General features: G+C 47.2%; 1 protein-coding gene across 2 annotated transcripts in view; it reads right to left on the bottom strand.

The window, feature by feature from the left end:
* The window catches only part of LOC139227023 (E3 ubiquitin-protein ligase RNF43), a 204,326-nt gene that overhangs the window by 52,899 nt on the left and 137,052 nt on the right, over nucleotides 1-14,375 (bottom strand). For both annotated transcript variants that reach the window (XM_070858112.1, XM_070858113.1), the window contains exon 2: nucleotides 11,732-11,854. In XM_070858112.1, the coding sequence (XP_070714213.1) occupies nucleotides 11,732-11,854 (123 nt within the window). The remainder of the gene's footprint in view (nucleotides 1-11,731; nucleotides 11,855-14,375) is intronic.

The raw sequence follows: 14,375 nt of genomic DNA, 5'->3' as shown, positions 1-14,375 counted from the left end.
TCGACCATATTGGGCACCATAGCTGAGCCCATTTCTGCCCTCACCAATGTCCATACATGAGCATTTTCTAGCAGTGCCTTCATTCAATTCCTTTTCCTCTAAAATAGGCCGGAGTGAAGGGAGCCGAGTGTAGATTTACTCACAAGTAATGCAATGTCGTTCTCAGTATGTAATGAAATATTCCAACAAGAACTCTCTGATAACCTGACAATTTAAAGAGGTTACACTTTTCAACAGACAACTTATTACAGGAATAGAAACCAGTAGCACTGATGCATTCCGACCCCATCTGCTGCTTAGACATAAAAGTATCTCTCCCAATACCAGGGACGACATCGACCCATGCCATGGTGCAGGGTTCTTGCTAATAACATAATATCCATATCTAGAGACCTTTTTACATCCTTTCACACTCCCCTGCGAGCCAAGGTGCGAGGCCATCTCATGGCCCCAACTTCCTTTCTCCGCCCGGTCTCCAAATTCTGGTCCCCTGCACTTCAAGTGGCCAGTAATCAACGTCAAGGAAGGACAGTGGCCTATTCGCTCTCAAACTATGCCCTGCTGGTTTTAAGAGACCAGAAATCATCACTTGCATACTGCTCCTGTGAGTTCACCCGCACCTCCCCTTCCTCTGGCACTCAATGCACTAACAGTACATGCAGCACAAGGAGGACGCAGGCTATACAGCTCGAAGCTTCCCAGAAACCACAAACCGCCTGCTATAGTTCTCCCATCTGTTGAACCAGTGGACAAATTTGACAATTTGAAGTCTCCGTAAACCCTATTCTAAATCAGCTCCAATCTGTCGAGGTTTTTTTTTATCCAAAGTGGTTCCATTTATTGGTCTCTACCGCCCCACCATCAAATACAAATAAAATTGTCTCCTTCTGACTCCCTAGTGACAGTGTCCCCTGCTGACATGCATTCTGCACTTGCAATCTTCTTACTGTTTAAACCATTAGGAAGCACAGTGTCTTCTCCTCGCATCTTGCTCCATCTGAGCCAAGTAACCAAGTAGAATGTAATGTCTCATTGCTGGGTGTGCAGGGAAGGAGGGTTGGGAAGAAGAGAACTTTGAGGGCAAATGATTAAATATCTGTATATTTCAAATTGAAGAGGATCACCGTCAAGAGGAGAGCTCGTGCAAAAGAGAATAGGTGAGCTAATGGTGTGTGTGAGAGCCTACAACTTGCATTTATATAGCACCTTTAAAGTAGTAAAATGTCCCATTGAGCACGGGAGACACACACACACACACACACAAACACACAAACACACAAAAATGGGAGCATTTTTGAGGGGGGAACTGTCAATACAAATAAAATGAGGGAGCTCTTCTGATGCTCTCAGGTACAGGTGTGGTAGGTAACCATAGAGAATAGAATGTCCCATGTTGGGTTCCTAATTTGCGCTGAATTAGTGGAGCACAGCTGGGGGAGTAGATGAGGTGCTTAGTATAAAAAATATCAGCTAGATTTCCTATTCCTGCTCTCTATTCAGTGCAGTGCTGAAGGAGTATTGCACTGATCAGAGATGCAGTCTTTCAGATGAGAGTTAAACCGAGGCCCCACGTGCCCTCTCAGATAGATGTAAAAGATCCCATGGTACAATTCAAAGAGGAGCAGGGAATTTATCCTGGTATCTTAGCACATGTCTATCCTTTAAATAACACCTAAAACAGATTATCTGGTCATCAATTGCTGTGCACATTTTTGGCTTCAGCGTTTTCTAATTACAACAGTCACTTCACTTCAAAAGTACATAATTGGCTATAAAGCGCTTTGGGACATCCCGAGGTCATGAAAGGCGCTATATAAATGCAAGTTTTTATTTCTTTTAATATCCCAAGTCAGAGGAAGTCAGAACGAGCTGTGATTCTTTCTATTGTTGAATATTGTTGACAACACTGGGTTCACACATGACAAACGAACTTGGGTACGGTGTTGGAGATCTGGCGGTGCCCGTGGATCCAAAGCACCCCCCCACCCCCCCACACCAGCACGAGTTGGCACCCAAAAGGAGGGAGGGAGAAGCTGGCAAAAGCTCAATTTAAAAAAAAATCTTAAACACACGATTCAGTTTAAGGGGAGTTTGAATCACGAGCCAACACAGTGCTGGGGCTGCATTTGCTGAGCTCAGTCACGTGTATTCAGGCAACAGAAAAGGACACGAAACAAGGTCCTGCCAGTCACTGCAGCGCACCTACATGGGACAGTGCGGCCATGGAGACAAAGCAAAGCTGGCTGCAAACGACAAGGAGATAGAAGCCAGAAAAGCTCCTTCGCGCGATGCTTTTAACTTTCACTTGCTGGCTGCTAAGCTGCGCTGGGTTCACAAGAGGAATGCACAGTGCTGAAAACTGAAATGCTTTCCTCACGAACAACTAATCTCACACAGCTTAGAACACGTCCCGTTCGGCTCCTAAAGCACTCAGTGGCAGCTGTTGCTGCCTCTTCCTGAACTATGCGAGAAATTCTGTGTAATTAGGCTATTGTATGGCCCCGAGTCTGGGTGGGGCCTGCTGAAGTTTCTTTAATCTTCACCACTGTGACACATTTGCAGTCAGAGAGCTGTGCTTCACGGCCAGCGCCAAGCCTGGAAGAGGAGGGGGGGGGGGGGTGCGGGGGGCAGCTCAATGACAGCTGCTGAGTTTTCAAGCTTCTTAAAATGGAGACCTATGGCCTTCCTGTACCCCTACGTGACCTGCCTAGTAAACACAGGGACTGTTTTCCTTGGCAGCACATCAGTCACTGCTTTCCCGCTCACTTGCTCGCTCCGCAGGCTTCACTGGCACTGTTTAGATAGTTGCTGAAGCGACCTGCTGCTTTCTTGTGCTAGTTAATCTAATGGACCATGGACCCTTCTGAAGGTGGAAGATGGCAAAATGTGCCTGCTGTAAACACGCTCTGGAATTCTCTGTATTTAGAAATCTTCCCCCCAAGGCGTCTGTTTTAGGAGAACAGATTACAATGTAATGACCTGGAATTCCTGAGGAAACTTTACTGCATAAGACCCAGGGCGGGTGTTGGGGTGGGGGAGTGGAGTGTCGGGGTTTGGGGGGGTAAAAGAGTATGATTTATTCTGCCCGCATGTTGCTATGCACGCCGAGACCTTGCAGCTGACGGACACCGCGTTAGCAAACCGCAACAAACTAAAGTGACTCACAGAAAAATTAACTGTCTGACGACCGATCTTCTGGTGTGAACATCTGAAGAGCAAACCAGTTCTGGCGAGAGCTGGTTCACCGGTTTTATACCCTGTTTCCATTAGCGGTGCTTCAGGAGCTCGATCTGACTTCAGAGGCAGGGCGGGGATATAAAGGAAGTGGGCCACAATCGTCTGGGGGCGCAAGGTAGGTTGGATTCCTGCTTCTGGAGCGATAACCGGTGCAAAAGGCAAAGGTGAACAGTTACACCGGGGAAGACGGACAGACAGAGAGAGCCAGACAGACATAACGTTACAGCAACTGGGCAGGTACCGTCTGCAGCTGAATCCACCCCAGTGCAATGTCATATAGGCATGTTGGGAGGCTGCAGCATTTAGATTAGCAAACTCCTCGGGTAGCAGGCACCTCTTTACAAACCAGCAACAAAAGAACAGCACTCGGATTTTGGCAGTCTTTAGGGAAGGGGAGGGGGATGAGGAGGGTTGGTGAGGGAAGCGAATGGCTGCACTGTTCCTGCTGCCTCCGGAGCTGTTGGCCGGCACTAGCAGAAATGTCTCGTACCTTTTACTGCAGTAAGTGGAGCCAAGAGTTTGATTTATAGAGGAAAGCAGCACAGCGGCAGTTCGACACCTTGCTCACAGTTCTGGTCATGAACTGTCATCAAAAAGGAGATAGTGAGATTAGAACAGTGGCTCCCGCTCACCCCATCAAAATACTCTCGGCCATTCACTGCCCAAAAATGGTGCCTTCCTCATTAATAGTTAATGTTCTCAGCATCGAATATGGGAACTTGTTGGAATGCATTCGAATATTTTTGCTTTAGTGTGAAATGGGTTAATATGGCCAAGAAATTCCATGCAACAGTAAAGGCTCAATATGGCCGTTGGGGAAGGTGATGAATTGTGTCCACCTGGATTCATGGTGCCCCCGACACCCCCACAGAAAGGGCCCCACAGACACAGGAAGTGCTCCCCCCCCACCCCGACACCACCACAGACACAGGAAGTGCCCCCCCCCCACCGCCACAGACACAGGAAGTGCCCCCCGACACCGCCAGACACAGGAAGCGCCCCCCGACACCGCCAGATTCATGGAGGTCCCATCGACACCCTTTTCCTTTCCGCCCCTAATTCGCAGATGAACTTTGAAGTAACTTTTTAAAAAGAGACACTAAAACGAAAAGATTTTACCCAACAATAAGCTGGTATCACCATCGTTCTGAAGAGGGGGATAAAATGCAAGATGTGCCGTACCTGGTTTATGCACAATGTGTTTTGACAAGATTGCAGCTTCCCCAACAATAACCTGCATTTATACCTGAACTTTAATGATCCAAGTCACTTTGTGGGGAATGGGGAGGGGGGGGGGGAATTCAGAATAGAAGCACAACTTTCCTGCTCCCATCAATAACACATTGCCTCTGCTTCCTTCCACCCAGTTCACTCCTACCCGATACTGCTGCAACAGATACATCCCTTCGACAACCCCACCTCCTCCTCTGCCATTATTCATGTCTTGCTCTTCCTTTGTTGAGTGACATTCGAAATAGAGTGTCTGCACGACACGTTCAACCGCATCTGCAAACCGTGCTGCTCAATGTCATAGAAACATAGAAACATAGAAAATAGGTGCAGGAGTAGGCCATTCGGCCCTTCTAGCCTGCACCGCCATTCAATGAGTTCATGGCTGAACATTCAACTTCAGTACCCCATTCCTGCTTTCTCGCCATACCCCTTGATTCCCCTAGTAGTAAGGACCTCATCTAACTCCTTTTTGAATATATTTAGTGAATTGGCCTCAACAACTTTCTGTGGTAGAGAATTCCACAGGTTCACCACTCTCTGGGTGAAGAAGTTCCTCCGCATCTCGGTCCTAAATGGCTTACCCCTTATCCTTAGACTGTGACCTCTGGTTCTGGACTTCCCCAATATTGGGAACATTCTTCCTGCATCTAACCTGTCTAACCCCGTCAGAATTTTAAATGTTTCTATGAGGTCCCCTCTCATTCTTCTGAACTCCAGTGAATACAAGCCCAGTTGATCCAGTCTTTCTTGATAGGTCAGTCCCGCCATTCCGGGAATCAGTCTGGTGAACCTTCGCTGCACTCCCTCAATAGCAAGAATGTCCTTCCTCAGGTTAGGAGACCAAAACTGTACACAATACTCCAGGTGTGGCCTCACCAATGCCCTGTACAACTGTAGCAACACCTCCCTGCCCCTGTACTCAAATCCCCTTGCTATGAAGGCCAACATGCCATTTGCTTTCTTAACCGCTTGCTGCACCTGCATGCCAACCTTCAATGACTGATGTACCATGACACCCAGGTCTCTTTGCACCTCCCCTTTTCCTAATCTGTCACCATTCAGATAATAGTCTGTCTCTCTGTTTTTACCACCAATGTCGCCACACAAACGCAGCCAAAACTCTCTACATTATTCATAGCTAGAAAGCTGCCTTAAAAATAGCTTTCTCCCAATTGCACCGAATTGGAGTCTCTTTTCCCCCCTCCCCTAGCTGGACAGGTCCTTCTGTCTACCCCAGTTTGAGATCTATTGGATTTGAAGGAGCCCATTAAATAATGAGGAGAACTTGAGGCAGACATTACATTGTACTGATTCAGTGCCTGAACAAGCCGCCGTTTTGGTTCTGCAGCCTAGTCCTGTGGGATGTCCCCAAGACAAAGCCTGCAAATCCTCTATTACTGTTAATCCGATGTGACTCATGTTGGAAACTGCCTCCAGGAGCAGTAGTTCTGTAAGGTTGTGTGTCAGGCAGAGTTTGGCAGAAAAACTCCGATGCCTCTTCAGCTGTTCCAAACATTCTGTGGCACTCAGACATGGCGTTGAACATTACGACCTTGCTGAAAACATACAATTCAATTGCGGATCCTCAGTGAGCACGTTACCCAGGAGGTGTGACTCAAACCCCTTACCGAAGTGAATAGCAATGGAAGAAACGAGAAGAAAGAGGAGCTGGAGAAGAAATTGTGATGGAGGAAGAGCAGGAAAGGAGCTGGAGCAGAACTGAAGGAGATGGGGAAGTATTTAGAGATGGAAGAGGAGAGGGGGCTGGATGGAATTGCAGGAAGGGTGGGGGGGGTTGGGTAAGGGTTAGAGGATGGAGCAGGCATGAGGGGGGCATTGATGCTACGTTCTGAGAACTTCCAGTCCATGAAGCACAACACAAATTAACTGACGCTAGTTCATCCCTGGAGATTCTACAAAACTCACTTCAGGAAAAAACAGAACAGAATAGGACAAAGGAAATAAATCAAAACCCTAACACTTCATAACATAGGAAACACCAGCTGTCTACTCGCCTCAGAGCTTGTGCTGAATAGAGGAGTTAAGAATCACTGCTGTCCATATCACCCCCAAATAACCACTGCACGTAGCCCAAAGCAAATATGCTGTGGTGGTTAGGGAAGATCCCCTCAGATACAGAAAGCCTCAATAAGACAACTGCATGTGGATGTTGGAGAATGATGCTCCACCAGAGCTGCGATCTGAGCAACGCTCTGAGTTCTAATTGGGCACATGGGAGGTGCAATAAGCAAGGACCCTATCTTGATAATGTCCTGTTTGTAGCAGGCATCCGCTACTCTCACTGGTACAATAGAAAAAAACACCTTTAAAGGATATGATCTCTGGGGCTCATTCTTCACGGAGTTTGGCTACGTTCAATTAAAGCTGGAAGGTAATTGGAAGAGCAGCAATTATTATGCTCCATTGTTCCCTAAGCGGACAGCTTCCAGGCAGGAGGATCCCGGTGAGATAATCCTGGCATAAACTCAGTGCTGTGCATGTGAGGCAGGTGTTCCCAGTGCTTATGGCACCAGACTGTCCTAGGAGAACCTGGTAGTTAATTGCTTTGCCTGGAAGCACTTGGCTTTAAAAAAGGTTCTTGGGTATGAAAGTATCAACCAAGAAACAATTATTCTGTCACAACTCAACTAAAGTAAATGATAGGTTTGAATTTTTGACACTTCATACCTCTCTGATTTACTGTGTCAAATAGTCAGTGCTGATCAAGGCAAGCGACCTAACTACAGACAAACCTTCAACTATTAGCTATACAGCTGGCGCATTTGTGCTATTTTGGTTGCCTGTGAGACCAAAGATCACAACTGAACACTAGCAATCTTCTACCGTCCCATTGGCTCCCTCCTCTCCTAAATTTCCAACACCCCATAATTATTTCCCTTGGCTCTGAAAGTGAAATTAGGAGCCAAGTTTTCCCAGACAAACAATTCATGGTTGAGGTCAGGTTAGATTCAAACACTTGCCTCTGAAACACAGGGCAGGAATTTGTGCTGGAATAGCCCACTGGGATCCTCCTGCTCCGGACTGCCACGTGGAATGTTGGCACTGATCTCAGTAGTGTACATTGGCAGGAAGATTGCAGGTATCTGTTGGCCCGGTCACCAGTCGGGTTTTGCGTGGGCCGCCTTGTAATTTTGATAACTGCGAACTGGACAGTAAAAGTCCCAAGTTTGATGGCTGCCTTTTAAGGTCCTTCCAAGTGTGTACAAGTGGGACACTTTTCTTTCTGGAAACATTCCATCCTCATCCAGTTTTAGCCTGAGCAAAAAAACCCTCATATAATCTGACTTCACCAAATCCATCAAGGCTGCTCCATTCACAACACCACATCCAGTCAGAACCTAACACAGATTTAACTCTGCAATAAGATTCTAGCTAACACACTGTGGAAAAAGATAAAAAGCTACAAACACTGGAAACCTAAAATAAAAACACAAAATACCGGAAATGGACAATAGCTCAGTCAACATCCGAGAGACTGGTCTCCCTGCCAGATCAACAAATCTCAGTCAGAAACTCGCAGAAATTCTGTTCTTTAAGTCTCATCATTCCCCAGCTCCAGATCCTCTGACACACTCCTCCACCAGACACTCAATCTGGTTTTGTTGGAATTTAGCTATTACGACGACAAAAATGGAAGAAAAGACCATTGCGCCCATTATCCCAGACTTGGTACATTTGAACTCTGAAAGCCATGGGACTGCCCCTCCCACAGACCATGTGTAATCGAGCTCGATTTCAACTCGTGGGAAGAAGGTTTTCCCTACTCTCCATTAGATAAATCTCGCAAAATAATGAATATCTAAAACTGCACAGCCTAGCCTTCCTTGGCATGGCACCTCTCTGATCCTAGCAATGTAGAAACCATGTTCTACAGATCATTTGCCAATCATCAATACCCATGCCGACCCTCAGTGCTGTGTCTAGCTGGAGAGTCAGTCGGCTTTATTAAAAAAGAACTGAATCATCACTGCCATTAGTGGGAAAATTTCACCTCACCACCTACCCAGGAGGATTCAATGTTCCTCAGCTATATTTCCTTAAACACGACATCAGCTTTCACATGTATTCCCACCAATACCCTCGACTGAACAAGTCACACCATTCCATCGGACTTCCTGGATCAGCAAGAACATCTTCCAGCTCAACATTAGCAAAACAGAAGCCATCCTGTGTTCGACCCTAATCTTCAAACTCCACACCCAGTGTAAGTAAACCTACTTTCACCTTCATATTGCCTGCTTGCATCTCTACCACAATGGTGCTTGTCCATACCACCAGCAACTCAAGGCTCCATTTCTTCATCATCCTCCTTGACGTCATTCTGAGCTCCACTCTAAACTCATTCAGAATTTGTTGGATTATAATACAACAATTACCCCTTTCCTCACCTACTGCAATTGGCTCCCTGTCTCACTCCTGCCTGTGAATTGAATTCAAGCTGTTGATCCCTCCGTGGCCTGTCTCACGTTACCTCAGAACCTTTTCCCACCCTATGTGCTAGCTTGCACCTTCTGCTGTTCAGACTGCAGACTACCTATACTCCATGCAACCACCACCCCCACATATTCCTCTATTAATGACAGTGCCTTCAACCATCACATCTTTACTCTGTAATTCTTCTTTTAACCTCTTCTACTTTAGCTTCACTTTCATAAGTCTGAAGACCCATCTCTTGGTCTGCAACTGCACTCACGTCATGATGACGGTCATTCTTGGGGTCAGCACACTGAAGGTTAATGGCAGTGGTCCAGAGGAAAATAGCACAGCATAAGAAACTCAAGTACTCACGCTGACTGAATCAGTAGAAATTCTCCAAATTTACTACAGGTTGAACCTCCCTTATCCAGAACCCTCGGGACCTGGCCTGTCCTGGATAAGGGATTTTTCTGGACGAGGGATGGTCATGTTAAATTGGATGGTACAGGTACTGAGCAAGAGTATATTGGGACTGGCTGGCTGGCTTGGGGCTGGGAGTGCGGCAGAGGGATCACGGTGGGGGAGCGGTGGATCGCGGGGTCAGGCTAGCGATTGCGGGAGTTGGTAGAGAGGAAGGATTTCAATTTGTTCATGTCGGAGTTCTGCGCATGCGCCACCCGGTGGCTGTGAATGGTTCTGGATGAGGGGAGGTTCTGGATAAGGGAGTTCTGGATAAGGGAGGTTCAACCTGTATGCGGTTCTTCCTCACCAGCTGCCTGTGACTGGGCAGTCGGCCATAACATTCGGCACAGATCATACCTCTTGCACTGCACTCCACCGGAACATAGGAATTCACAAAGCATTGGTGGCAAAGCCAAAACCCACCAGAACACCAATTTAGCGGGCACGTGTTGTACACTCCAACACTGCCAGACTCAGCCCCCAGAGTTGCCTGTAGGCCACTCTAGAATAATTATTTGCTATCCCTCTGCATCGTATACCTTGCGTAAAGTACACTTTTAATATATGATCGTGTTGTGACAAAAGAATACTGCAACAAAAAATATAAAAGAATATATCAAAAGAAAAGTGAACACTCTGTTGGTCAGAGCCTTGCGGTTGCTAAGCGCTGTGATGAGAAGACAAGCCGAATGGGAGCCATGTGGTGTGTCCTTATTACCCAGCAAAGGCGAAGTGGATATTTTTGGAGGCGTTGCAAGCTTCCATTCCCTCAAACCCTGGTCGTGTTTCATTCAACGTCAATAGATGAGCATGGGGCAGAAACAAGGGACTCCAGATCTAGAAAATTGGCATCTGGGTGAGGGGTGAGGAAGAATGCAAAACTACCCAGGTTGGGTGTACCACTAGTGGATTACACATACCTACTTGTATAAATTCAGCACTGGGAGAGGCAGAGAACAGTTCAGGCAAAACAGAGGAATCAAGAAAAATGGGACAGCAATTACAGAAAACGGCAGTGTTGGTTTTAGGAGCATGGCCACTTTACAAAACACTGTCAATCCGTTAGTATGCAATCAAAGACTTTGTGCCATCAACTATCCCTTCCCCTGGTGCTGGCCTCACTCCCACCACCATAGAACTTGTAATGCTCAGCAACAAGTGTCACAAAGGCCCAGTGTCTGATTTCTGACTCGGTGCCGGACATCAAATAATTAAGCTTAGTTGTGACACCCCTCAGGTCGAATATCTGGCCAATGCAGATCGTTACGGCTCATACATGAATGGCCTTGATGGGCAAGGGACTGCTGACCCCATAGAACCCTACCACAATCTGACACAAGACAAGGGACTTGAAAGACTTCAGGCAGCGAAACTGTACCCAGTCCCCGAGTCAGGGCGAACTGGAGAGCTTCAGGCCCTGTGAAACTGTACCCAGTCCCAGAGTCTCAGCAAACTGGAGAGCTTCAGGCCCTGTGAAACTGTACCCAGTCCCCGAGTCAGGGCAAACTGGAGGGGTTCGGGCCCTGTGAAACTGTACCTAGCCTGGCAGCTCCTTCAGATCAGAAACTTGGAAACATTTAAATTTCATGAAATTCACAGATGTATCCAGAGCTTTGGGGCTAGAAATTTGGTTGGAGGGTTCCTAAGGCGCTAATGTTGGGCAGCCGCTAAATTTAGCATTGGAAAATCTTTAGCGACGGGAACAGCAAAATTCAGTGTTTGTGTCCTGACAGTGGAGTGGAGTGCTAAGGGAAGCGATCCACACTTCTCGAAGGGTGCTAGGCCGAGTGAGCAACTGAATATCCTGAGCTGAAGAGCCGGCTTCGTAGCGCCCCAAGGGAGGCCTCACTGCAATAAAAAAAAAATCGGAACAAAAAACATTCCTATACATTACTCACCCCAAATAAAGTTAAATCGCAAAATACAAAGAAATATATCAATCACACTTACCTGATGCAGTCATTCCTTCCCTTAGCGCCCCAGGACAGCTCTGCATGTCAGCTTTCTCTGGCGGTGTCACTACAGATGCCGTGCAAACCAAATTTTGCTTCCGTTTCGATACCGGGGGCGTTGCACACCGGCGCTACTCCTCAGGGCCGCCGGTACTGGCACATTGAATTTGCCGAGCGGCGCGAATGTCAACGCTCGTGGCTGCAAATCCTTTAGCGCCCCTCGCGAGGGGCGTCAGCCAACCAAATTTCTCCCCCTTGGATTCTCAACCCTAAACATTAAAGCCCTGAGAGACTTTGGTCAGCTTTAATGTAAAAAAAAATTAAACTTATGTCTCACTTGTTAAATATTATCTTCGAGTGATCAAATTAAAATGTGCATGCGTGTTTGTGTGCGTGCACAGATCTCCTACCTTGTTGAAGAGGGAGAGACAGGGATGTGGGTCTCGGTCAGGACTCTCCAGTTTGACCATACTGACAAAGCCGTAGTCTTGTTGTTCATCTTCGCTGGTGTTACACAGCCACAGAGGGTGAAACTGCCAAACAAAGCAATAAAAAAAGAACCTTTTATTAAACTGCAAGCAGCATACCTACATCCAAAGAGAGTCAGCGCAACAAGGCAAAACAGCTGCTGTCCGCAGCTACAAGAATTATTGATAAACTGAACATACAGGTTGCATCTTATTCCAGTCCATGCTAAATAGGAAATCTTGTGGTTTGGAAGTCGAGGAAGTGTTGAATCAGAGACAGCAGTGGACAGAGGAACAAGGCAAATGTGCAATTCACCATTCACACACGATCCTCACTAAAACTTTGCATAAACGAGGAATTTGGTTTGCATATGGCATATGGTGCAACACCACTGTTCCTTTCCCACTTATCCCACTCTTTGGCATTGCGTGTGCTGTTGGAGCTCCCTGTGCATTTCCTGCCCTGAAGAGAGGAGGAGAGCTGTACATTGCACACCAAGTGCTGGTTCCACTGTGTATTGAATTCAGACAGTGGAAGGTCAACACCTTCGTTATGCTGGCCTTCGCAGCAGGTCAATCCCCAATCAAAAGCTCTCTACAGTCTGGGTTAATATGACATCTTCATCCTGCTGAGGACGAGAGGTAAACAACATTGCCACAGTATATTCAATTCTGTACTAGGGTCGTTCCTACACCACCTTCAAAAATCAACGGTGACTTTACCCCAGAGACAGGAGACTGTGGGGAATCACTTGCACTCTTCAGCAGTGGTACCTGGGGCAGAAGTGAATGAGCACGGAGGCAGAAGAAACTGAAAAACATTTTTAAACAGTTAAATGGAATGAACAGCGTGTAATATGATAGGGATCTATTAAAAAGCTTTGGGGCTCTGGGAAAAATGAACATGTTTAAAATTGTGAAACAAATGGCATCAGAACAGCACCTTTACAGTCCAGAGGCAGGACATTGAAAAAAAATACGCGAGCAGGAAATGGGGGCTGATAGCACAAACAAGAAACCAACCCGCCCGCTGGAGAATTTAGCCCACGTTTTCCACAAGCATGAACTTCTTTTAAAATAAAAATCCAGCATTTGAACGTTTGGAAGATTTCCTTCAGGATAGAGAAGTTCCAGCCAGATCTCAAATGCATCCAACACCTCCCATTACTTTGGGTCCATACAGACCTATCTCACGTCACTAATTTGGAAGGAAACTTACATTTTGAATTCAAAATGGCAACTTATTTTGATGCAGTTAAAATGAACTTGTGTGTTTAAATGAGCTAAGAGTCCATTTTTCTCTGGTTATGGATTCAGTCATGTTGAGCGCTCTGGGCTATGAAGTAAATACAGCAGGACTAATACCCAGAATTGTCTTTGGGCCCCAGAAAGCCGCTATCTTGTATTCCAGCAGCTCCAGGATTGCCAACTCTCCTGACAATTACTTCCCGGAAGATCGGAGAAGCATTCCCAACTTACTGCTTGAAAGGCACCTCACAAAGCAAACTGCAGCTTGGTGTTGAATGGTGAGGATGAAGAAGTGTTGGTTTCTGGCAGCTCTCCAGACTGCTCCTGGTTACACAGCAGGGACTTGGCTGCAGGGCACCATCAACTGGAGACTGGCAGGTTGGCAGCTGGCTACAGTGTGCCATCCGGCCCAACGGGGAAGACAGCTCAACGAGGGACAGAAAAAGGATGTGGAACAGTTAACACTTTGCACCTTTACCTCCACAATGCTGGGAGCTGTGGGAAGTGAGACGTTGCTCACAACTCAGCTCTTCGATGTCAGTTTGAGCCTCCCTCCTAACCAAAACAAAAAAGGGTTTGGAATTTAACAAAGCCAAGAAAAAATTTAAACTGGAGACAACACCAGGACAGGACCGACCCCACCGGCACCAGGACAGGACCATACTACCAGCACCAGGACAGGACCGGCACCAGGACAGGACCGACCCACCGGCACCAGGACAGGACCGACCCACCGGCACCAGGACAGGACCGACCCCACCGGCACCAGGACAGGACCGACCCCACCGGCACCAGGACAGGACCATACCACCAGCACCAGGACAGGACCGACCCCACCGGCACCAGGACAGGACCGACCCCACCGGCACCAGGACAGGACCGACCCCACCGGCACCAGGACAGGACCATACCACCAGCACCAGGATATGCACTTCCTGTCGACATTCACTCAGTAGTTGGCAGCTTACACTTCGATTTGGTTGAGGGCAGTTACAGATTTGCTGAATTTGGCCAGTTAGCCACAGCTGACTTTGTGCTGAGTACTTCCCGTGTGGCGTTCTCGGATAACGAGAATTCTCAGCACCCGCATGTAGCCTGCACGGCAGTCTCGAACCTGTAGCACTCCCAGCCCTCTGCTGGGAAAGTTCCAAAACAGGTACAATAATTTCCAGGCAGCTTAACCTGTAGAAGCAGAAAGGCCAAGAGGCCTTTCACACCAGAACTAGCAGCAGTACTAGGAAAACTTTAGTAAGTCATAATGGGACGTGCCTAACCACAAGCAGCACGTTACCAACAGCCACAAAGCTCAAACATTGGTGTTTAATGCCAATATTGCACC

The sequence above is a fragment of the Pristiophorus japonicus genome, chromosome 16 (genome assembly GCF_044704955.1).
Source record: "Pristiophorus japonicus isolate sPriJap1 chromosome 16, sPriJap1.hap1, whole genome shotgun sequence".
NCBI classification, from domain to species: domain Eukaryota; kingdom Metazoa; phylum Chordata; class Chondrichthyes; family Pristiophoridae; genus Pristiophorus; species Pristiophorus japonicus.
The sequence above is the reverse complement of the archived record's forward strand: the minus strand, read 5'-3'. Positions and strand labels throughout refer to the sequence as shown.